We start from the raw sequence: 22908 nt of genomic DNA, 5'->3' as shown, positions 1-22908 counted from the left end.
GTGTTGCCCAAATAAGTCAATTAACTAGTTCTTAATTATACAATTTTATCTTTCCTTTTTAAAAAGGAGTTGGAGAAACAGGAACAGACTCAGATACAGAGAATAGACTTATGGTTGCCGGTGGAGGAGGGAAGGAGAAGGCATTGATTGGGAGTTTGGGGTTAGCAGATGCAAACTATTATATATAGAATGGATAAACAACAAGGGCCTACTGTATAGCACAGGGAACTATATTCGATGTCTCATAATAAACCATAATGGAAAAGAATATGGAAAAGAATATATATGTATTAACTAAATCACTTTGCTGTACAGCAGAAATTAACACAACATTTTAAATCAACTATACTTCAATAATATAAATTTTAAAAATAAATAAATAAAAGGAGTTGGAGCAAAGAAAAACCTCAGGCTATTTCTGTAGATATGTATAGGGAATCAGGAATTCTTTTTTCCATTTCCACTCTGTTCTCACCTCTCCTCCTCCCAGAAAAGGGAAGTAGGTACACAAAAGTGTATTTATTTTACTTACTACAAATTAATTTACAAGATTAAACTTCTCTCCAAGTTTCAAAAGTCAGAACCTATGCTCCCCAGATATGGAAGCATAGTAGTGGTTCCTTTTGAAAATATAGGCTGCTTTTCATTTATCATTTTTATTTTTTCATTTTTTTGCCCCCTTTTGTAATTGACTATTAAAAATACTGCCTAGAGTTCATCATATTTGAAAAATTTATAATTCATTTAAATTTGCATGTGTAGTATGCTATATGGCAAAAAAAAGTAAAAAGAAAGCAGGAAAAGCCCTTTATACTATTTCTAACAGAAACTAACCAATGTAATGATTTCAATAATTGTTTTTTATGATGTTATGATTTGAAGAGAGGTAATTATTGCAAAATAAATGGTTGTAGTAAAAGAGTATAGCTCACCACATCTAATTGTATTTGGTGTATATTATAGGACTCTCATCAGATGCCACAGTTTTGACACCAAATACAGAAAGCAGTTGTGATTTATTGACCAAAACTAAATCAACTAGTGGAAATGATGACAGCACATCTTTAGATCTAGAATGGGAAGATGAAGAAGGTATTTTATATTTACAATTTTACCTGAATATTTTATTTAATTTGTGTTAATTTATAGAAATCTACTTTGTATTTTACTTTATTTAAACTGAAATGAATGCAAGGCCTTGAAAAATCAGTGTAAAAATTTCTTAGACTTATATTTTATCATTTGTTGTAAATTGTTTAGAAAGTTTCTGAATTTTTTATTTTTATTTTTATTTTTGGCTGCATTGGTCTTTGTCGCTGCGCATGGGTTTTTCTCTAGTTGCGGCGAGCGGGGGCTACTCTTTGTTGCGGTGCATGGGCTTCTTATTGCGATGGCTTCTCTTGTTGCGGAGTGCGGGCTTCAGTAGCTGTGGCACACGGGCTCTAGAGCACAGGCTCAGTAGTTGTGGTTCACAGGCTTACCTTCTCGGCGGCATGTGGATCTTCCCGGACCAGGGATCAAACCCGTGTCCCCTGTATTGACAGGCAGATTCTCAACCACTGTGCCACCAGGGAAGTCTGAAAGTTGCTTAGTTCTTAGTGTTTCTTGAGATTTAGAAAATAAATGTTGTTTCTCATTTTAAGGTTTTTGTAATCCAGCCCATTTTACTCTGTAGGAATTAACTGCCCGCTTGTGATCAACCTAAAGCCAAAATTTAATTAACTTTTGGTTCATAATAAATAAGCAATTTGTTAGTTCTGTTGGTAGTACAAAAGCCATAATACAGACATGAGTTTGAATTTTACCTGGTATATCTTCCCAGCTATAGTACTTTAGATAGGTTTCTTAATCTCTCTGAACTGCAGTTAGTTCATCATAAAAAGGGAATTATAAACCTACTTTGAAGAATGATAATTCACTATTATATACTGATGGTCTAAAAAAGCTTGACACATAATAGACAATCAATAAATATTTGAACAAATTAAATCATGAATGTTAGGAGGAGTAAATAAAATTTATATAAAACACCCGGTACATAGTGTGGCACATAGCAGGTACTCAAAATTATAGCTAAATGTGGACTTTTTTTTTTAATTTTTTTTTTAATATTCAGCTGTTTCATTGAATAAGGCCCAAGTCTTTATTTTCATTTTAAGAAATAGGTAATCCCAAAAGGAAGAATCAGTTACAGAATATGGAACTTTAATTTTTTTTAATATTCAGTATTAAATATTTCATAGAATTTTGAGATGGAATAGACCTTAGATATCCTCTAGTTGAGCCATTTGTTTTATCAATAAAGAAACTGAATAACTTTAGCAAAGATTGCGTTAATTTACTTAAGTCTTCTCAGCTAAACACTGTTTCCCCAACCCTATACTTTTTTTTTTTTTTTTTTTTTTGCGGCACGCGGGCCTCTCACTGCTGTGGCCTCTCCCGCTGCGGAGCACAGGCTCCGGACGCGCAGGCTCCGGACGCGCAGGCTCAATGGCCATGGCTCACGGGCCCAGCCGCTCCGCAGCATGTGGGACCCTCCCAGACCGGGGCACGAACCTGCATCCCCTGCATCGGCAGGCGGACTCCCAACCACTGCGCCACCAGGGAAGCCCACCAACCCTATACTTTTGTTATTGTGTATTTATATCCCAATCTAGATTTTAAATTTATTTTTATTTTAGCATCTTGTCCAATTTGATCTAAAGCCTTTCAGGTGTTTTAACTCCTGATTTGTCATCCTCGCTGTATGCTAATCAAATTTTTAGATAACATGACTTTCAAGTTTGTTATTCAAATTATTATAACAGAATTATTAAACTAGACTAGGTAGAGGACAGAACCCTCTAGAAACCTGATGATGTCTAATCCAGCTTCCTTTAGACATATTATTCTATTAAATACAAATCCACAAACTTATATTAGTCTCCAGCTCATATTTTTATTGTGTCTATAAGGATGATTTAGTTTGCTAGGTTGAGTGTGCGATTTTAGGGGAGTGACAGACAATAGTGATAGATTTATTTATTTATTTTAAATGTATTTATTTGGCTGTACCAGGTCTTAGTTGTGGTATGTGGGATCTTTAGTTGCGATATGTGAGATCTAGTTCCCTGACCAGGGATCAAACTCCAGCCCCCTGCATTGAGAGCGTGGAGTCTTAACCACTGGACCACCAGGGAAGTCCCTAGATTTAAATGTTCTTTTATTATTGTAGGATCTGATTCTTTAAGCTCAGAAAACAAAATTATTGGGTGTGTCTAGAGATATTCTCTTATAATCCCTTTTCCCAGATTTTAATTCTATTAGCAGTGTTGATTCTGCACTCGCAAATTCAAATTTATTTTCTGTCCTCCTTCTCTTCCTTCTGCCAAAATGATGTTTTTCTCTTCGAAGATTTTTGACACTCACTTTACTGATTAGTTTCTTTCTGTTCAGAATTAGATCTAGAACAGTTTCCCCTAGAAATGTCTCTACTTTGTTATACTAGAGTCAGACTAGCAAAAGAGCACAGACTTTGAAGCCGAACTGCATGGAATCTGTTTCTTGCCCCACCACTTCTATTGCTATGTGACCTTGGGCAAATCACTTTCCTCTTTCTGCCCTAGTTTCCTCAACTGCAGAATGGGGGATAATGATAGTACTGTAGGTAACTTCATAGAGTTGTTGAGGATCAAATCAGTTAATATATGTCAAGTGCAAACAACGTTAACTGGAACCTAGTAAGTGCTGGAAATATGTATATTGTTATCATTAGAGTTATTATTATCTCTGAGAAATGAAATTGTCATCTAGGTAGGAAAGAAGTTTTGCAGACACACTAATTTGGCCATATAAGACTAATAGCAATTGAAATCCTCCATGCATTCTGCTTTACTTATGGCTCTTCAGAAATTTCATCTTACTAGATTACCAGTGTTGCATCAAAACTGTCCTTTGCACAGACCTACTTGTGAATGTACTTGAGGATATGGGGAGGGGGAAGGGTAAGCTGTGACAAAGCGAAAGTGAGGCATGGACATATATACACTACCAAACGTAAGGTAGATAGATAGTGGGAAGCAGCCGCAGAGCACAGGGAGATCAGCTCGGTGCTTTGTGACCGCCTGGAGGGGTGGGATGGGGAGGGTGGGAGGCAGGGAGATGCATGAGGGAAAGGATGTGGGAACAGATGTATATGTATGACTGATTCACTTTGTTATAAAGCAGAAACTAATAAAAAAAATAAAATTAAAAACAAACAGGAAAAAAAAAAACTGTCCTTTGTTGAGTATTAATGTTCACTGTAGGATTATACCCTAACATTTCCCTTAAGAAAGCCTTCCATATGACTGACTTTTTAAGTTAATTCACAAATCAAGCCTGATAGTTTGTCTTTTAATATAGCTCTTTAAATCTTTACTGAGATTTCTAATAACCCTGCCCATATAATAGGAATGAATCGAATGCTTCCAATGAGAGAACGTTCCAAAACAGAGGAAGACATTCTCCAGGCAGCACTTAAGTATAGCAGCAAGAAGACTGGAAGTAATCCTACATCTGCCTCTGATGATTCCAACGGGCTGGAGTGGGAGAATGATTTTGTTAGTGCCGAAGTGGATGATAATGGCAATTCTGAGTATTCTGGATTTGTAAATCCTGTGTTAGAACTGTCTGATTCTGGCCTAAAGCAATATGATGTGGATCAACAAAAACGGTAGGGAAAAATTGTGTGATCTTGTTTATCAGTTATGACCAAATGTTTAAAGCCAACTAGAATGTATAAATGGTTGTGCTGAGCCTTTTTGTAAGAGGGGAAGTAAGAAACATGTTATAAATGCTTATTAGAAAGGAATGATAGGTTATATCTGAATTGCTTCAGAATTAAGTGCAATTTCATCATCTGCCTTCTGCTTTTCAAAAACAGTTTAATGGTTCTGTCATGTTATTAATTAAATTTCTTTAACTCTTTTCTTCATAGCAATCCTGTTTACTGTTTGTAGATTTTCAGCTTTTAAAATAGTTTTATTAATTTCACCTTGAATGCTTCCTTAACTCTTTCAGTAGCTAACTGCGAAAGTATTAAGGCATTTTGTGTTAGTGCTCAGCAGATGTGAAGGGAGCATGAGGAGGGACTGCCAGATTCAGATTCAGAATAGTGTTCCCTTTTCCAGCATTATTTATTCCTATGACTTACTTAAATTTTATTATGTGATAGTAAGCGTAATTAATTTGAGTAGATGACCCGAAAGAAAGGCCAAAGTATCAGTTTCTTTCTACACTTGTTGCATATCCTACTATAATAATGTTGACTCAATCTGAACAAAGTATGTGATATGTTAAAATAATCTTTCAGAGTTTGGACACTTAAAGTGAGTAACCAAAAGATATTTAAGAAAATATATATACTTAGGTTTTTTTGTTTGTTTGTTTGTTTTTTGCGGTACGCGGGCCTCTCACTGTTGTGGCCTCTCCCGTTGTGGAGCGAAGGCTCAGCAGCCATGGCTCACGGGCCCAGCCACTCCACGGCATGTGGGATCTTCCCGGACCGGGGCACGAACCCGCGTCTCCTGCATCGGCAGGCGGACTCTCAACCACCGCGCCACCAAGGAAGCCCTATACTTAGGTTTTTCACTTCCTTTTCTGTGCCACTATAAATGAATATTGACTTTAATTGATATAGTAAATTTCTAGCTGTCATTTTTAAAAATTCTGTATTTCCAATGAATGGTCTTGAAAGATTTTACACAGAACATATTCTCTGTGCATGATTTATTAAGAAAGGAAAACCTGAAAAAGGTAATACGGGTATTTCAAAGTAAATAAAATCCTTTCTGGTATGAAAGAATCCATTGATTTTATTAAGCTTTCCTTTGCCTTGTAATGCAACGTGCTTTAATGGGATGGAACTAAGTAAATCAATATATATAACTGAATTTTACAATATACAGTTGACTTTTCTTTTCTCTAAAGTTTACATATCAATTTAAAAGGCCAAGGATATAAGACACTCCCTGATTGCTTGTCTTGATTTTGCTGAGGATTGAATATGACTTTAGTAAGCAAACTGTTTTTTCAATTTTTCCGTAGTGTTTTTTTTTTTCTTTTTCTTGCAACAATGACAGTGCATGTTCTCGAAAATATAGGAAGGTCCAGATATAAATAGTAACTTAAAGTTCTTGCTATACTTTAAAAATATCATGTGGCCCTTTCAATATTTGAACTGCTGGGCAATGACATCTATAGTTTTGTCACCTTTTTTTATCTCATAGAAATAAATATGACACTTTAAATATGTAAATATATTAGGTAATGCTGTTATTTATGTCTCAACATAATTTAAGTTGTAGCTATGTCATTGGAAATATTTTAAAGATAATCTATATTCACGTTGCCTGTGTTATGCTTTTTAAAGTTTGTATACATCAGATGTATATTTTTGGTTTGGCATAAGCTACTATTGTAATTTTTCTTGGCATTTTGTTCATAAAGAATTTTTTGAAGGAATGGTAACTTCTCAAAGATTGTGAATAAACACATTTTTACATTTAAGAATAATAAATTATTTGATTATTACTAGTTTTACTCCATAAACATGCAACAGTTTTAATTCCTGGCTTGTAATTATTTTATTAAATCTGCTATGAAGACAAAAAGGAATGAATTGGTAAAGCAGGATGGAACTAAACTTGAAAATGTGTTTAAACTGCTAAGAAAAGGATATCAATTTTCTTGCTTTGTATGTTTATGAAAAACACTAGAAATAACATTTATTCAGCAAATATTGGAGAATCTACTGTATCTGGTAGGGTGTTAGGGAGAGTGAATTTTATTTGATGTAGAATAGGAAGCTACTGACTTTTTGTAAGCCAGAGTGTACAGTGATCAGATCTGCATTTTTGAAAAATACCTCTAGCTGCTATGTAGAGAATATGCTGTAGGAGGGCACAAGTGGATATATGTATAGTACTCCCAGAGGGACATGGTGTGGCTTGGATTGATAATTGCTGTAGGAATGCAGAACAGATTACCTTTAGAGGTAGACCAAAAAGATTTTTTTTCAGTTTTATTGAGATATAACTGACACAGAGCACTGTATAAATTTAAGGTGTACAGCATAATGATTTGACTTACATACATTGTGAAATGATTATCACAATAAATTTAGTAAACATCTATCATCTCATAGATACAAAATTAAAGAAACAGGAAAAAATTTGTTTTTCTTATGATGAGAACTCTTGGGATTTACTGTCTTAACTTTCATATATAACATACAGCAGTATTAATTATATTTATCATGTTGTACATTATATCCCTAGTACTTATTTATCTTATAACTGAAAGTTTGTACCTTTTGACTGCCTTCCTCCAAATTCCCTCTCCCCCTACCCTCCACCTCTGGTAACTACACATCTGATCTCTTTTTCTATTTGTTTGTTTGTTTGTCTGTTTTTGAAGTACAATTGACCTACAACACTATGTTAGTTCCTGTTACACAACATAGTGATTTGGTATTTCTATACATTTCAAAATGATCACCACGATAAATCTAGTTACCATCTGTCACCATACAAAGGTATTATTACATAGTTATTGACTATATTCCCCACACTGTACATTTCATACCCATTACTCATTTATTTTGCAACTGGAAGTTTTTACCACTTAATCTCTCTCACCTATTTCTTTCCTCCCCTTACCCTCCTCCCCGTTGGGAACCACTTGTTCTCTGTCTTTAACTCTGTTTCTTTTTTGTTATGTTTGATCATTTGTTTTTTAGATTCCACATATAAGTGAAATCATACAGTGTTTGTCTTTCTCTAACTTATTTCATTTAGCATTATACCCTGTAGGTCCACCCGTGTTGTCACAAATGGCAAGATTTCATTTTTTTTTATGGCTGAGTAATAGTCACACACACACACACACACACACACACACACACACACACACACCATGTTTTCTTTATCCACTTATCTATTGATGGGCACTTTGGGTGCTTTCATATCTCTGCTATTGTAAGTAATGCTGCAATGAGCATTGGGGTGTATATATCTTTTCTAGTTAGTGTTTTTGTTTTCTTCAGATAAATATCCAGGAGTGGAATTGCTGAATCATATGGTAGTTCTATTTCTAATTTTTTGAGGAATCTCCATACTGTTTTCCATAGTGGCTGCACCAATTTACATCTCTACCAACGGTGCACAAGAGTTCCCTTTTCTATACATCTTTGCCAGCACTTGTTATTTGTTGTCTTTTCGATAATAGCCATCCTGACAGATGTGAGGTGATACCTCATTGTGGTTTTGATTTGCATTTCCCTAATGATTAATGTTGAGCATCCTTTTATGGCCTGTTAGCCATCTGTATGTCTTCCTTGGAAAAACGTCTTCAGATCCTCTGCCCATTAACTGTAGGGTAATGCATTCAGCATGGTGCCCTGGCGACCTTGCTCACTTTGCATATATGCATAGCCAACACTCAACCATAGCCTGACCCAAGTCTTGACAGAAACCCCTACGATCCTTCCTGGAACATGGCAAGACAGGCAGTCTTAGAGGAGCCACCACAAGTCCATTTATCATCTGCCTCCCTGGCTTGCAGAAGGCTGCCGTGAGGCAGTTTCTCATCCTACTCCCTGGTTCCAGCGAGGCAAGGGATGTCAGCCTCACCCGCATTCAGGTACAGATGTAGGCTAACAAGACTGCTTGGTTGGAGTTTAGAGTTAGCTCCTCAATAACAGAGCTACCCTCCACTGAAGGCATCTGTCATCTGGCCCCCCCGGTTCAGGGTTAGCTCCGGACATCCCTAGCGACCAGGGATGCGGGACACTGACTCCTCACTGGTCCTGCTTTTGCTGTCTGTGTAAGTAATAAGGAGTTCATTGCCTTTCTGTTGGCCAAATCTATGGAAGTATGACAGCCAAACTAGCAGCTACAGCTACTCTTGACGATAACTTCTTGGTTTCTGACTTAATAAATGAGGTGGGAGGAACAGGTTTGGGAAGTTGGAGGAAATTAAGAGCTCTGTTTTGTAAAGTTAAATTTGAGGTACTTATAAAAAAAAAAAACCTGAATGAAGATGTCTGCCAAGTAGGTGATGGGATATATGTCTACAGCTCAGAGAAGAATAGGTACAAGTTTAGGAGTCAGTAGTAGGTAAATAGTAATTTAAGTAATTATTCCAGCTGAGATCCCCCTGAGGAAGCAGACAGGCAGAGAAGCCCAATTAAGTGTTGCCCTTCAGAAGTCGGGGGTAGAGAACGGGCCAAAAGAAGCAGATAGGGGAGGAATTCGAGGAACCAAAGAATGTGGTGTCACCAGAGCCAGAAAGAGAGGAGTCAATGATATCAAATGGTGCTTGGGCACTGAGAGAAAGGGCAGGTGCATCAGCTGGGCTTGGGAACAGGAATATTGCATGTTCCATTTTTTCAAATGAAGGGATGGAAACTGAGAAGTATCTTGTAAGGGGTGAAGAATAAAGAATGGCCAGTGTAGACAATTATTTGAAAAGTTGCGGTCAGAGCAAAGAAATGGGGTAACTGGAGGGTATATGGAGTTGTGTGAGGGTTTTAGGATGCTAGAACTTTTAAAATGGTATAACCAGGAATTATGCCTGCTTTTATTTTTTTTTCCAGTAATTGGAGCACTGTGCGATTTGTGGGGATCTTAGTTCCCAGACCAGGGATTGAACCTGCACCCTCGGTAGTGGAAGCGCGGAGTCCTAACCACGGGACCGCCAGGGAATTCCTATGTTACACCTTATTTTGACTGTCTAACCTCAGAAGTTTCCTGTTTTAAAATATTACTACCTTGATTTGGGTTTTTGAGAAATGATTCCACTAACAGTATTAAGAAAGCCGTTGTGTTCCCCTGCATCTCACGATGATCTCTTCTACGAAGATGCTAGTAAGCAATGCCAAACTGGCTCATCTCTAGTCCCTCAGTGGCCTTCCACCAGCAACAAAATGTTGAAACCAGCATCAGCGCTAAAACCGCTGCTTTCCTATTTTTTTTTTACCAGTGTCCCTGCCCTAAATGCATCGCTTAGGGAGATACCTGGCCAAATAAATATTTTCATGTAGGTTGGATAGTAGAATGATGAGTGATTGGACTTGGGTACAGCTCATACCAACTAGAAGCCCAGTAAATTCTAATCACAATTTTCCAAGTGCTCATCCTCCGTCATCACCTGAAATGGAAGATCTAATTGTTTCAATCAGGCTCCAGAAAGTAAAATAGTAACCTTACCTGTTACTTTAACAGATGATAACAATTACTGTAAGGAATTAAACAAGTGTTAGAGAACTGAAAATGTTAAAAGGGCCATGAGATAACATGGAATCAGCTACCAAATATATACACATGAAATGTGAACAGTTATCTCCTGGTAGTAAAGATTATAGCTAATTTTTCCACAAGGCATATTAAAACTAATACCACACTCATGTTAGAGCCTAAAAGTAATGCTTCTTCAAGTCAGTCAATGCAGTAGATAGTAGAGACAGAATCTTCTAGAATATGGTTATATAATCACATAGCATATGAGATTTCACCATTGGAAAGCACCCCCTTGTCATAAAGTTGCAGGTTCAAGAAGAGACTGCCTATGACTGTAACACTGGCACCAATTAATACACCCCTTTACTTAAAGAGCCCAAGAAAAATCAGTTTCCTGGGACAAGTGAGTCCTTAAAAGGTGAACAGCGAGTCTCACAACTTAGCTGCAGTACCTAGTATCAAACACCAACATTTTTGTTTGCCCTCACCCACACCCCACTGTGGCCATTTTTTGAGAAAATGCTTTTCTTATCCACATGGTCACTGACTGGAGCAGCCATTATTTACTTTTTTTTTTTTTTTTTTTTTGCGGTACGCGGGCCTCTCACTGTTGCGGCCTCTCCCACTGCGGAGCACAGGCTCCGGACGCGCAGGCTCAGCGGCCATGGCTCATGGGCTCAGCCACTCTTTAGCATGTGGGATCCTCCCGGACTGGGGCACGAACCACGTCCCCTGCATCGGCAGGCAGACTCTCAACCACTGTGCCACCAGGGAAGCCCTGGAGCAGCCATTATTTAACGTGACCTGAGGCAAGTTGATTGGTAGACGGGTGGGCACCTGACCCAAGCTGACCCTTCTCTTGGACTGGAATTGGGAGATAAGGTTCTGTTTGGGTGGGTGATCGGTAACATAGAACTTGGGAGCTACTGGTGGCCATGTGCCTCCATGCGGGGTGAGGAACAAATAATGGAGCCAGTATGCATTGAGGGGCACAGCTGGATGTGTCTGAATCCCCAGCCACAGCCTCTGCCTGCGGCCTACTGCAGTCCTCCCTTAAGAGCAGTCTAAAAACAGTTCCTCCCTTTCTTCAGAAAGAGTTTCAAAGAAAATGGTTAGAAAATTAAACTTTGACTTTATTATGTACACGGATGCTGTTAAAATTTTGAATTCATGGAATTTAAAACTCTGTAGTACATAAAAAACTATTTAAAATTTGGTAAGAAAAATGAAAAACTGGGAATCCCTGGTAGTCCAGTGGTTAGGATCGGCACTTCCACTGCCAGGGGCCAGTGTTCAATCCCTGGTCGGGGAACTAAGATCCCACAAGCCACGTGGTGGAGCCAAAAAAAGGGAAAAAGAATTCTAAACAACACAGTGGTTCGTTAAAATGTTTAAAATATTGGTTTTAGATACTGAATACAGACAAGGAAAACGGTATTCTTGGGAATAAACAGTATAAGTCTATAGAGAAAAAAAAAACAGAAAATCAAGGTATTATTGCTCAAATAAGTCTTCCCATATTAAAACCACAATGACACACTAAAAAACATTATGCTCTGTTCCAATACTCTGGTACTACAAGTACCAACAGGCTACAACACCCATAATAACTTGTTTGTAGCCCTGACTTTGAAAACAAATGACTACCGTGAAATAATACGACCAAACCAAAACTTACAAACCAAAATGAAACAATATAAAACATAGGACCAAAATCAGGCATAAAAAGACAGTAACATAACCATATTTTGAGAACACTATTCCTTCATCACAAAGGATACTATTTGTACATTAATGCTCACAGATATACACTTACAGTAATTCTTCACACATCCAGCAATGCAACAGGTGACTAAATCAATGACTAACACAAGTTACAGACTTCAAATGATAACACCAGATCTCAAATTTGACAAAGTAATAGATGACAGTAATATACTACACTAAGAAACTCTAAATAAGTGGAATGTCTGTGAAGTGTCTACAGAGTTCTTCATCCTTCATGATTCCCTTAGCCCTGTGCGTTTACCATTCATTTTCACCCATTTCTACAGGAGAATTGTTTTGGGTGGAACAGGATGAATAACTGCCACACTCACGTATGGGCTTCTGTGGTAGCCAGTTGTTTTCTTGCAAGAGTGGTCTTGTTGACAAAGAAAATTGAATCTCAAAAAATTCTAATGACTCTCCATCTTCCTTCTCCATCAGGAACTGATAGTCCCCAAACCTAACTACGCATTTGTGTGGCAGGTCCATTTTATTTAGGTAGCCCAGCTCCTTGTTGTCCACAATCAGATTGGTCTTCTTACTCATATTTTTAATTTCAAAAGAGAGAACTGAGCTATCAAACTTTTTAAATAGCTGCAAAGAAAACTGAACTCGGGAAACCTGTTTGTCCCGAAAGGTATAATGACAGGTGTTGGAATTTCGGCCAAATTTCACCACTTCGCTGGAGGGGAGTTTTTCTCGGTTAAAAAACCTTATTGATTGGAATATTCCATTTTGCTGGTGGCCAGGATGGTAAACAGTCATCTGGATGCAAGTTACTGTCTCTTCTGTGTCAGCATCTTCGAAACTGGACATGATGTACACCAGAATCTGACCCGCCTGCAACAATCAAGTCAGCACGTTAGTTCACGCCCATACATCAGGCATTGAGATCTTTGATTCTAATATTTTGATGAAAATCTTCTGATTTATTTAGACTTTAAGAAAACAATACATAGGCAGGATACTTTCAGTTAATGAGTAGATATGTGAAATCTTATACCAAACCCCATACGAACTGGTGCATTACTTTTTCCTCTCTATTTTTCATTTCTAGTTTGACAGTAAGACCATACATATTAATCTAGATGATAACAAAGAATGACTATTGATAAAGCAATTTGGGGGGAGCATAAAGAAACTTCCGTTCCTTTTTCATTTAAATAGAGTGACTTGGTCCCAGACCAAACATGACAGCTGTACTTTAAACAGAAAATCAGGAATAAAGAAACGAGGATATACACATGAAGAAAACCTACAGTTTATTAACTGAATTAAAACTTAATGTATTAGGAATTTTGTATTGTTTTGGGTGGAACAAGATGAATAACTACCACACTCGGGTATGGGCTTCTGTGACTTTTGAGGTATTATGTATTATCCTGATTAAAGACATGTAAAAGTTATATACAAATAACTGCAACATTTGTCCTTTATATCCTGACTTAGATTTCTAGTAGGTAAAGGGTTAAAAATAGTAAATGCTTTAAAAGTTTACTTTATTCTATAATTTTTTAATTTAGACATTACACACTTTAAAAAAAAAAAAAATTTCCATGAGGTAGTTCTAAATATCATAGTCTGTACTTGTACTGGAATTGTTTATTTTTGTCAATGGTTCCTAATGACTGGACAAACTGTCATTAGCCACAAGCAGCTCAATCTAACTGCTGTTAACCCATCCCTCTAGAGTGCACGGCCCGTGGTGCCCTCCACCTCCAACTCACTATATGTACCTTCAATAATCAGTGGAGTAGTTTAAGCAGTAAAACAGACAGAAGAATTAATTATTAAAATCTATGAGAGGTTATTTTGACCCAAAACTGCCATTTTAAAACCAATTTATTTTAAAAGAATTACACGCACATGATTTAAAAATTCAAACACTTAAAAAAGGATTTTTTTAAAGTATCTTCCCTCCACCCTAATCCTTTTTTTATTCTTCTAGTCAACCACTATAAATGTTGCTTTTATCCTTACAGAAGTCTTCTTTACACCCCAAGCAAAACTGTGTGCACTCAAAGACACATAACACATTTCTACACAGAGAAAAAAATTTCTTACACAAATAGGAACATACTGTATTTAGTTCTAGACCTTGTATTTTTCAATTAGTAACACAAATGGGTGATTTTTTCCATATCTATACATATAAATATACCTCAATCTTAAACAGCTGCATAGAATTCCTTTAATCTAGTGTGGTAGTAAATTATACCAGTAGGTATAGTGAAGCTGAGTGCTCCCTGCATTTCTTAAATACTATACAGTATTTACAGTGGGGTTTGGGGAGCAATAGCCTTAAGCGAAGTTGATTTGTAGTTTTATTGGTTTTTGTTTGCCATCTATATTAGATACTGGTATCAAAATTATGCTGGTTAAAAAGAAAAAAACAATGTTTTCCTTTTCTTTCCATGCTTGCTGCTATTTACTTTTAAAATACAATCTTCTGTTTTGCAAAGTTGTGTTGCAAAAAATCAAACTCAATTTATTCAATTACTTAACAAATAACTAAGCAAAATTTCTTTTTTATTGATTTAGAAACATATTTTAAAATTTACTTTCATAATAGGTTCTTTTTGGACATTATTTTACCATATTGCCTTACCCAAGCAACAAATGTCCAGCTATAAGCAGAAAAAGAGAAAGGAATGCTCAGAGTCTTGGAGCAAGGGTGATAAAAATTACTATGAAACCAAAGGCAGCAAGAATTAACACACAGTGGGTAGAACTGGTTAATCACCATGATTTGAAAATACTTTAATTACAATAATAAAGTCGTTATTCAAGAAACAGACGGCTTAAAAGAATAAATATAATAAATCATGAGATGATGCAATTAGTGGTTGACAAGAAAACAATTAGCTGATAACAAGTAAAGAGCCTAAAAAGAAAGAGCAAGAATCTGTCATGATTTCCACCTTGTCTTGGATACACTGCCATCACTCTAATTCATTCTTGGACTTTGGGCAATAACAGTTCCAAAAGGAGACCTGGATTTTAAAACATGGTATATTCTGGATACAGTCTTTTGGTAACACCCAAATTTGTGTTTTTTTTGTTTTTTATATAACCTAGTAGCTTAGAATTAATTCAGTCTTTTCAGAAAATCCACCATCAAGAAAATTTTGCTCCATACAGGCTCTTATGCCTAGTACCCAGGGGAGATATATTAAAGGAAAAATTTGGCATTCTGGCTTATAAATCAGTGGCTATAAGTGTCCTGGGGTGACTCAATTCTCAGCTTTTGATGAACTTCTGGGTTCACAACTGTAACCCGTGTTACTATCAAGTATTTGCTGCCCCTCACTACCAGGCCTATCTCTACTGGTTCTGCCCCTTTAGAAAGATGATACTTCCCACTCCAGTGACAACCATATCAATGAAATGTGAATGGAAGTAACATGAAGCTTATTTCCAAGCACAGGTTTTAAAAACCACCGTGTAGATAGACCTGCCTCTTCTCTTTCCATATACCACATCGGTGGTCCACAAAAGTAGCAGCTCAGCGTGGGGTCCCAGAGGGAAGGGCCAAAGACAGAGCCATAGAGACTCATAAGCAAAAGTTAACCCTTCTTGTAAGGTGTTACTGAGCCATAAGGTACCCTGACACATGCACTCACCTATCTTATGAATGTATGAAACGATAACAAAGCCTGACAGTAACAAAGGCTGCTACTTACTGTATGCCTTTCATGTGCCAGGCACAGGGCTAGCCCTTTATACGTACTGTCTTACTTAATTTTCAAAATAACGCTATGAATCACCGCTTCACAGATGAGGGAGCTAAGTCTCAGAGGGTTTATCTAAGTAGCCCAGGTCACAAAGACAGTGTCAAAGGCAGGATTCACACAACGGAAATGCACCCTCTCTCTTGCCCACTACAAACATTACTCCCAAATACCAGTTACTTCACAAACTATAGCAGCTACCCAGTAGAGAAGAGGGCCACGGAGGTGTCTGTCAGAACGAGCAGGACACCAACCTAGAATCTAATGCTGGGGAGGGTTACTGGCTCCTCATAAGAGGAAGAGGCTGTGAAGCACCAGGTTACTTCGATTATCAGTTAACCTTAAGCCTGGGTGTATGGATGTTGGCAGGTCACTAATAATTATGGCGGGTTGTTAGGGCGCTCCAAAGTTGAGAAAACCATGGTATCTGACCTCAAGGAACTCAGAAACTAACTTATTCATTAGTTTGCAGAGTTGCAAGTTCCATCTACAAAGTGACCTGAATCTCTGACATTTCAGAGTGGTCAGTAGAAAAACAGAAAAGACAGAAACTATCAAAAAACCCTAAAATAATAAAATTGTTGGATTTTTTATTTTAAAAGTCACTAGCGTGCAGGTGCTCAAAAGCAGCTTTTTCAAATCTGTTTGGCCTAAGTTATCAAAGAAACATAGTAACAATGAGCTTATATAGTGGTATTATTAGTGGTTACCTCTGGAGAGGGAAACTGGGATTGATGGTGGAAAGGAGACTTGTCACTGCACACACTCTGTACTTTTGGAATTTTATACCATGTGCATCTAATATCTATTCAAACATATAACAAATATTTTCTTTACAAAGTCACAAACCATCTGATTTTTATGGAACTAAATGGAGTTGGAGATTATCATCAAAGTGGGTTTAAACCATGATCTCTGACATCAAAAAGCTGTAAAACAGTGTAATGATGTCTAACATACAGTAATATTTGTGTTAACAAATTAACTACAATAACTTTGCTGGCACTGAGCTAACAGAAAGGGAAGAGAAACTTGGAAGCACAGCAAAAGACAACTATCCTGACCCTCCTCACCAGGTCATCACCCTGTAGTGTGGCTTTGAAGACATCCGTGAACGCTATTGTTCAGCAGAATCAATACTTACTTAAGCAACAGGTCTTGCTAAAGGAGTCGTGAAAACCAAAATCAACAGGAGGAAAACCTTAGTAAAGCTCAGTTTTTTCCAGAGACGATGTCTTCTTTCTCCCACTGTGCCTGATTGGCCTGTAGCCAGCCAACATTGCAGAGTCCGGTTCTCCGTGGCTGAGGACTTCCGCTGCGAGGCTCAGGGTGTATTCTCGCTCCAGAAAATTTGGGAAATTCCTCCTTTCAATCTGAAAGCTGGAGAAAGTCCCAGGAAACAACGGATTACGTTATTTTCCTAACCAAATAGGCTGAAGCAAGGCAGGTCTACATGCAACCGCTCGGTGAGCTACACTTCATAAATGGAATTCCTTTTTGTTTACTGATTGGGGGGGGGGGGGGGGAACTTTGCAAAGCACAGGAAAGTACAAGGAAAACCCATCTCCAATATTTCCTTTCAGTGCTCCCTCGCTCCATTTATAAATACTCCTATAGTTTGTAAAGCTGGGATCACGCCGTAAATAATCGCTCGAGCGTCTGCCCGCAGCCGCGTCCGCGGGAGGAGCAGATGACTCTACGCAACGCCCCGGAAGACCTCTCGACAAAGCTTCCCTCTCCGGGCGATAAACAGAAAAGACGCAGTCCCCACTTTACACCCCAGACCGCCCCTAGACAGGTACCTTGGGGTCCCAGAGTCCGTGAACTTCCCTTTGCTTTCCGGGCTCGGCACTAGGTTAATGGACGCGACCTGGCGGAGGCCCTGGATCGAGGGGTGGTCACCGCCCGCCGGCCGCGCCGCCGCCACTGCGGTCTGGGGTGCGAGGACGGGGAGCCGGTGTGAGCCGAAGCGGAGGGACAGGGCCGAGCGGGGAGAGAGGGACGCAGACGCAACCCAGCCGGGGCCGCGGGGGGCTGCGGCTTTCAGACGCGGCAGCGCGCACGGCGACTCCTTCAATCGGCCGGCCGAGCGCGCCCCCTCCGCTGAGCCCTTCAAACCGAAAGCGCGGAGGTTCCCAGACTCCGCCCGGGCCTTGCCAGCCCCACTCCGCCCCCTGCCTTCTCCGTGTCCGACACTGCCCTGTCACACCAGAAAGCCCAGCCTCCAGGTCGGGTGGGATGCGAGGTAAGACGGCGAGGACCCCACCTCCCAAACGAGGGCCCTTCCGAAGAGGGTGTGGCTTGCGAGCCGGAATTTGAAAAGGGGACTGAATCACTTCAACATTAAGGGCGACTTCCCCCCACACACTGCGAGTGTTGGCCTGGGACCGGCGTGGGGAGAGGCGAGGAGTTGAATTAACCATCAAGCAAGACAGTTGCGGGGCGCACGTTATTCTTATGCAGTCCTCACAGTAGGGAGAGTAGGTCCACTTTACAGATGAGTCAACTGAGGCCCAGAGAGTGATTAAGTTTCTGAGCGAGGAAGAGGCAGAACTTGCTCCAGAGCTCCTGATCAGCCTCCTGGTACCCATGGTGCCCTCACCTTACACCCGAGGGTTCAGGCGCTCCCTCTCTCCCCATCTACCTGAAGGCAGTCCTCAGTCAACACCCAGGGTCTCGGGTTCCAAAAGTAAGGGCTAGTACCTGGTGCAACAGGAAACACTCAACCTCCCAGGAGTCCTTTATAGCTTAGAGTAAATAAGATGATACTATTTTCCTGCCTCAGGGAGAAGATCTGGGATGAACTAAAGGTGGAGAGAGCCTAAAGACAATAGGTGTCTAGAGGGAGACAGGAGACTGTATGAAGAGAAAAAGGGCTGAGAAGAGCAGTGGGGGGACAAAGCTTCTGGTGATCGAGGTCATACTGGCTTACTTACTTCAAGGCTTGGGAAACCGCCCACCAACTCTGGTAAATGTCTGATGGAAGCCGCTCATTTGTCTGGGTTCCGTCCTTGACTTCAGGAGAGGGCTTGTTTATGGGTCCGTTTCACTGGCAATAACAATGATGCTTGCTGCTTCACCACTTGATAAAGAGGTTCTGAGGAGGGGTTAAGTATTGAACTCTCAAAGTTACATGTAATCAAGAACCATAAGCGTGAGAAAGGACCGGTGCATATATAAGTGAGGCAGATTCCTGTAAGGTTGCAATTTTGTTCGTTAATCATCAACACTTACTATTTCTCCCCTGAAAGATAGTCACAGTATCTTTTTCCAGTCAAAGAACATTAGAGCAGGTAGAAGATAAGACATGCAATTTGACTACACCAATAAACTCACACAATGAAATAGTATTACTGGAATTGGAGTTTCTTTTTTTTTTTTTTTTTTTTTTTTTTGCGGTAGGCGGGCCTCTCTCTGTTGTGGCCTCTCCCGTTGCGGAGCACAGGCTCCGGACGCGCAGGCTCAGCGGCCATGGCTCACGGGCCCAGCCGCTCCGCAGCATGTGGGATCCTCCCAGACCGGGGCATGAACCTGTGTCCCCTGCATCGGCAGGCGGACTCTCAACCACTGCGCCACCAGGGAAGCCTTGGAATTGGAGTTTCTGATCTCTAACCTTTAAAATTAAATGAGATGTGAAAATGCTTTATAAACTGCAAAGGACTATTTAAGTAGGTGTTATCGATAACACTAATCGAGAAAACGCAACAACTGTTAAAATTCATGATGCTGAACATTATTCCATTTTTCTCTTTCCTTTAAGATGACTTATTTAATTTACTAAATGACCCAAAATGAAATTTGAATAAGCCTTCAATTCCAGATCAGTATCTAATCTCAGTAATGGTTTTCACCCTCTGACAACTGGTTAAAAACAATGGGCCTTGAACTGAAAATGGCTTGTGCAAGTTGAGAAACAGCCAAGAGTGCACATATGAAAAGTTTCTGTTCCTTAAAAGTTTGAAGGGACAGTTAGTGGTGGCTACCTGCTCCTGGTTTCAAACTACATATACTATACTACAAAGCTTTATAATCAAAACCGTATGGTACTGGCACAAAAACAGACACAGATCAATGGAACAGAATAGAGTCCAGAAATAAACCCATGCACCTATGGTCAATTAATCTAGACAAAGGAGGCAAGAATACACAATGGGGGAAAGACAGTTTCTTCAATAAATTGTGTTGGGAAAACTGGATAGCTACATGCAAAAGAATAGAACTAGACCACTTTCTTACACCATAGACAAAAATAAACTCAGGATGGATTAAAGACTTAAATGTAAGACCTGAAACCTAGAAGAAAACATAGGCAGTGTACTCTTTGACATTGGTCTTAGCAATATCTTGGGGGTGTCTGTCTCCTCAGGCAAGGGCAACAATAGCAAAAATAAACAAATGAAGGTACATCAAACTAAAAAGCTTTCGCTCAGTGAAGGAAACCATCACAAAACAAAAAGGCAACATACTCAATGGGAGAAGATATTTGCAAATGATATATCTGATAAGGAGTTTGTATTCAAAATATACAAAGAACTCATACAACTAACATCAAAAAAACTAACATTAAGGAAAGGGTAGAAGACCTAAATAGACATTCTTCCAAAGAAGACAATACAGATGGCCAACAGGCACATGAAAAGATGCTCAGCATCACTAATCATCAGGGAAATGCAAATCAAAACTACAATGAGATATCACCTCACATCTGTCAGGATGGCTATTATCAAAAAGACAACAAATAAATATGGGCAAGAATTTGGAGAAAAGGAAACCCTCCTGCACTGTTGGTAGGAATGTAAATTGGTGCAGCCACTATGGAAAACAGTATGGAGAGTCCACAAAAAATTAAAAATAAAACTACCATATGATTCAACAATTCCATTCTGGGGTACTGACCCAAAGGAAACGAAAACACGAATTTGAAATTGTATATGCACCCCAATGTTCACTGCAGCATTATTACAATAACCAAGATATAGAAACAACCTAAGTGTCCACCGATAGATGAATGGATAAAGAAGATATGGTAAATATATACAATGTTATATTAGCCATAAAAAGAATGAAATCTTGCTGTTTATGACAACGGCATGAATGGATTTAGAAGACATTATGCTACGTGGAATAAGTCAGACAAAGATCAATACTGTATGATTTCATTTATATGTGGAATCTAAAAAAAAAAGTGAACAAACAAAACAAAACAGAAACAGATTCATAGATACAGAAACCATACTGCTAGTTGTCAGGAGGGAGGGGTATGGGAAGGTGGACAAAATAGGGAAAGGGGATAAAGAGGTACAAACTTGCAGTTATAAAATAAAGAAGTCACAGAGATATAACATACAGGATAGGGAATACCATCAACAATATTGTAATAACTTTGGTGAGAAATGGTAACTGGACTTATCATGGTGATCATTTCATAAAATATAACAATATCGAATCACTATGTTGTACACCTGAAACTCATATACTAAGTCAACTGTACTTCAATTTAAAAAGATTTTAAATCACTAATATGTAAATTAGTCAAAGTACTCTGTAATAATTGCTTTATTTTGTTTCTGTTTGTGTAAAACCACTAGAAACATTTTTAATAGAAGAGATTATTTTACAGTTCTACTACAGATTTTACTTTTTTTTACTGTTATTCAAGATCAAAGTTTAAATAGAGTAACAATAGCATTTACAGAGAAACATGAACATCGTTCTTTGATAATGAAGATGTCTTTGCTGTTAAAGGAACACAATAGGACTTTATGTGATGAAAGCTTACTAGATATTACAGGAAGAGGTTTATAAAATATCCTCATCTCAGCCTGTGATTTCTCTGAAAGCAAGAGAATTACTAAAAGCCCGTGTGAAAATACTTCAGCCAAAGTAACATCAGTCTGAAGAAATGTAAGGATTCCAGCATGTGGTACCATCACGCATGTGCTGATGAGAACATACCTACTGAAAAGCACTTTTTAGGGCCTCTTATTTGCAGATTTCCGTTTCGGAAAGGAGCAAAACAATTTTTCTTTTGGTTTCGATGCGGTTGTGTCATTTTGACAAACCCGTTCTTTGATTTTGAAGTTTCAAGAACTTTCTCTTGCACTCAGAACTGCTCATAAGTTTTCAACATCTTTTAAATTACACGGCATGTGGATAGACTCCTTTCCTGTGAGTTTAATGAAGGAAGGCTTTGGATGGCTTTAAAGCTTGGTTAACTTCACTTGACACAGCCAAATGCTGTGAGTGTTGCTGGGGATATATGGAGTAAGCTAAATGCCTTCTGGAGGGTTTAAGTATTCCTGAGCTACTAATTAGAGAGATTAAAAGGAACCCTTCAGAGAAATGGTACCTCAAAAGTCAGACCAGAATTGTTTATCAAAGCAAAACAGAAGAAACACTAGGCATCTATATTGTTGATACAAAAAAAAGAGAGGGATTTACTATCTGAATTAGTGATGAATCATTTAATCTGGAAATAACATAAAATGCCTACAATCCAATAAATTTCTATCTAGCTTTGAACAATTTGAAATTTCCAAATTGTATTAATGTTAAACAATAAAGTAAAATTTTGTCTCAGCTCTCATATTCAATTGATGATGTCCCCTTCAGTAACTGTTTCCCCTTCTATCACTACCACTCACCTCCATGATATGGGTTGCAACATAATTTCTAATTCAGTTACTTCCATGTTTGGAATTACAAAAATATTTGTCCATGGAAACAATCTAAAAAACTGTTTTTAGATACTTTCACTAGCCCATAACTAAGCTGATATACCTGAAAGTCTACTATATTTCACTTAAAAATAGAAGAAGCTAATTTGTGGTAATACAATTGCACACTATAGAAAAAAATTAGAAAGTGTTGCTTTTTTGTGTTGCCTGGTGGCAACTGGGTTATATGATACTCGCCTTGTGCTCAGTGCACTCTAAGCACCTTGGATACAGACTCATCTAACTCTCCCTGGCCCAGCTAAGATGTTCAGATTCAGAGTGATTAAGTTCAGGAGTGCCCCATCGCAGGGCTGAAGCTCTCTGCCAACCTGTGAAAACATTCAGAATCAACTGAGATAACTCACTTAGCTCTTTTCCCATTATCCGCTAAATGGGAGACAGGAGTAGGCCCAAAGTATTGAGAATGAAGAAAAA

General features: G+C 38.6%; 2 protein-coding genes across 4 annotated transcripts in view; one reads left to right on the top strand and one right to left on the bottom strand.

Moving 5' to 3' along the window:
- AP1AR (adaptor related protein complex 1 associated regulatory protein) overlaps positions 1 to 9749 on the top strand; it is a gene marked incomplete at its 3' end in the record, with an annotated part of 31388 nt that extends 21639 nt beyond the window's left edge. For 2 of the 3 annotated variants that reach the window (XM_079699978.1, XM_079699977.1), the window contains 2 exons: positions 964 to 1092; positions 4432 to 5756. In XM_079699978.1, coding sequence (XP_079556104.1) covers positions 964 to 1092; positions 4432 to 4697 — 395 coding nt within the window. Of the gene's footprint in view, positions 1 to 963; positions 1093 to 4431; positions 5757 to 9616 lie in introns of those variants that run through there. The other variant, XM_079699976.1, reaches the window with a different exon arrangement.
- Positions 9750 to 12284: 2535 nt separating this feature from the next.
- TIFA (TRAF interacting protein with forkhead associated domain) lies at positions 12285 to 12842 on the bottom strand (the record flags this gene model as incomplete). The annotated part of the gene is made up of 1 exon (XM_079708284.1): positions 12285 to 12842. One exon carries the CDS (start codon positions 12840 to 12842, stop codon positions 12285 to 12287), a length of 558 nt encoding a protein of 185 aa, XP_079564410.1.
- Between the last annotated feature and the right edge of the window lie 10066 nt (positions 12843 to 22908).

Source organism: Hyperoodon ampullatus (genome assembly GCF_949752795.1).
Source record: "Hyperoodon ampullatus genome assembly, chromosome: 1".
NCBI classification, from domain to species: Eukaryota; Metazoa; Chordata; class Mammalia; order Artiodactyla; family Ziphiidae; genus Hyperoodon; species Hyperoodon ampullatus.
The sequence above is the reverse complement of the archived record's forward strand: the minus strand, read 5'-3'. Positions and strand labels throughout refer to the sequence as shown.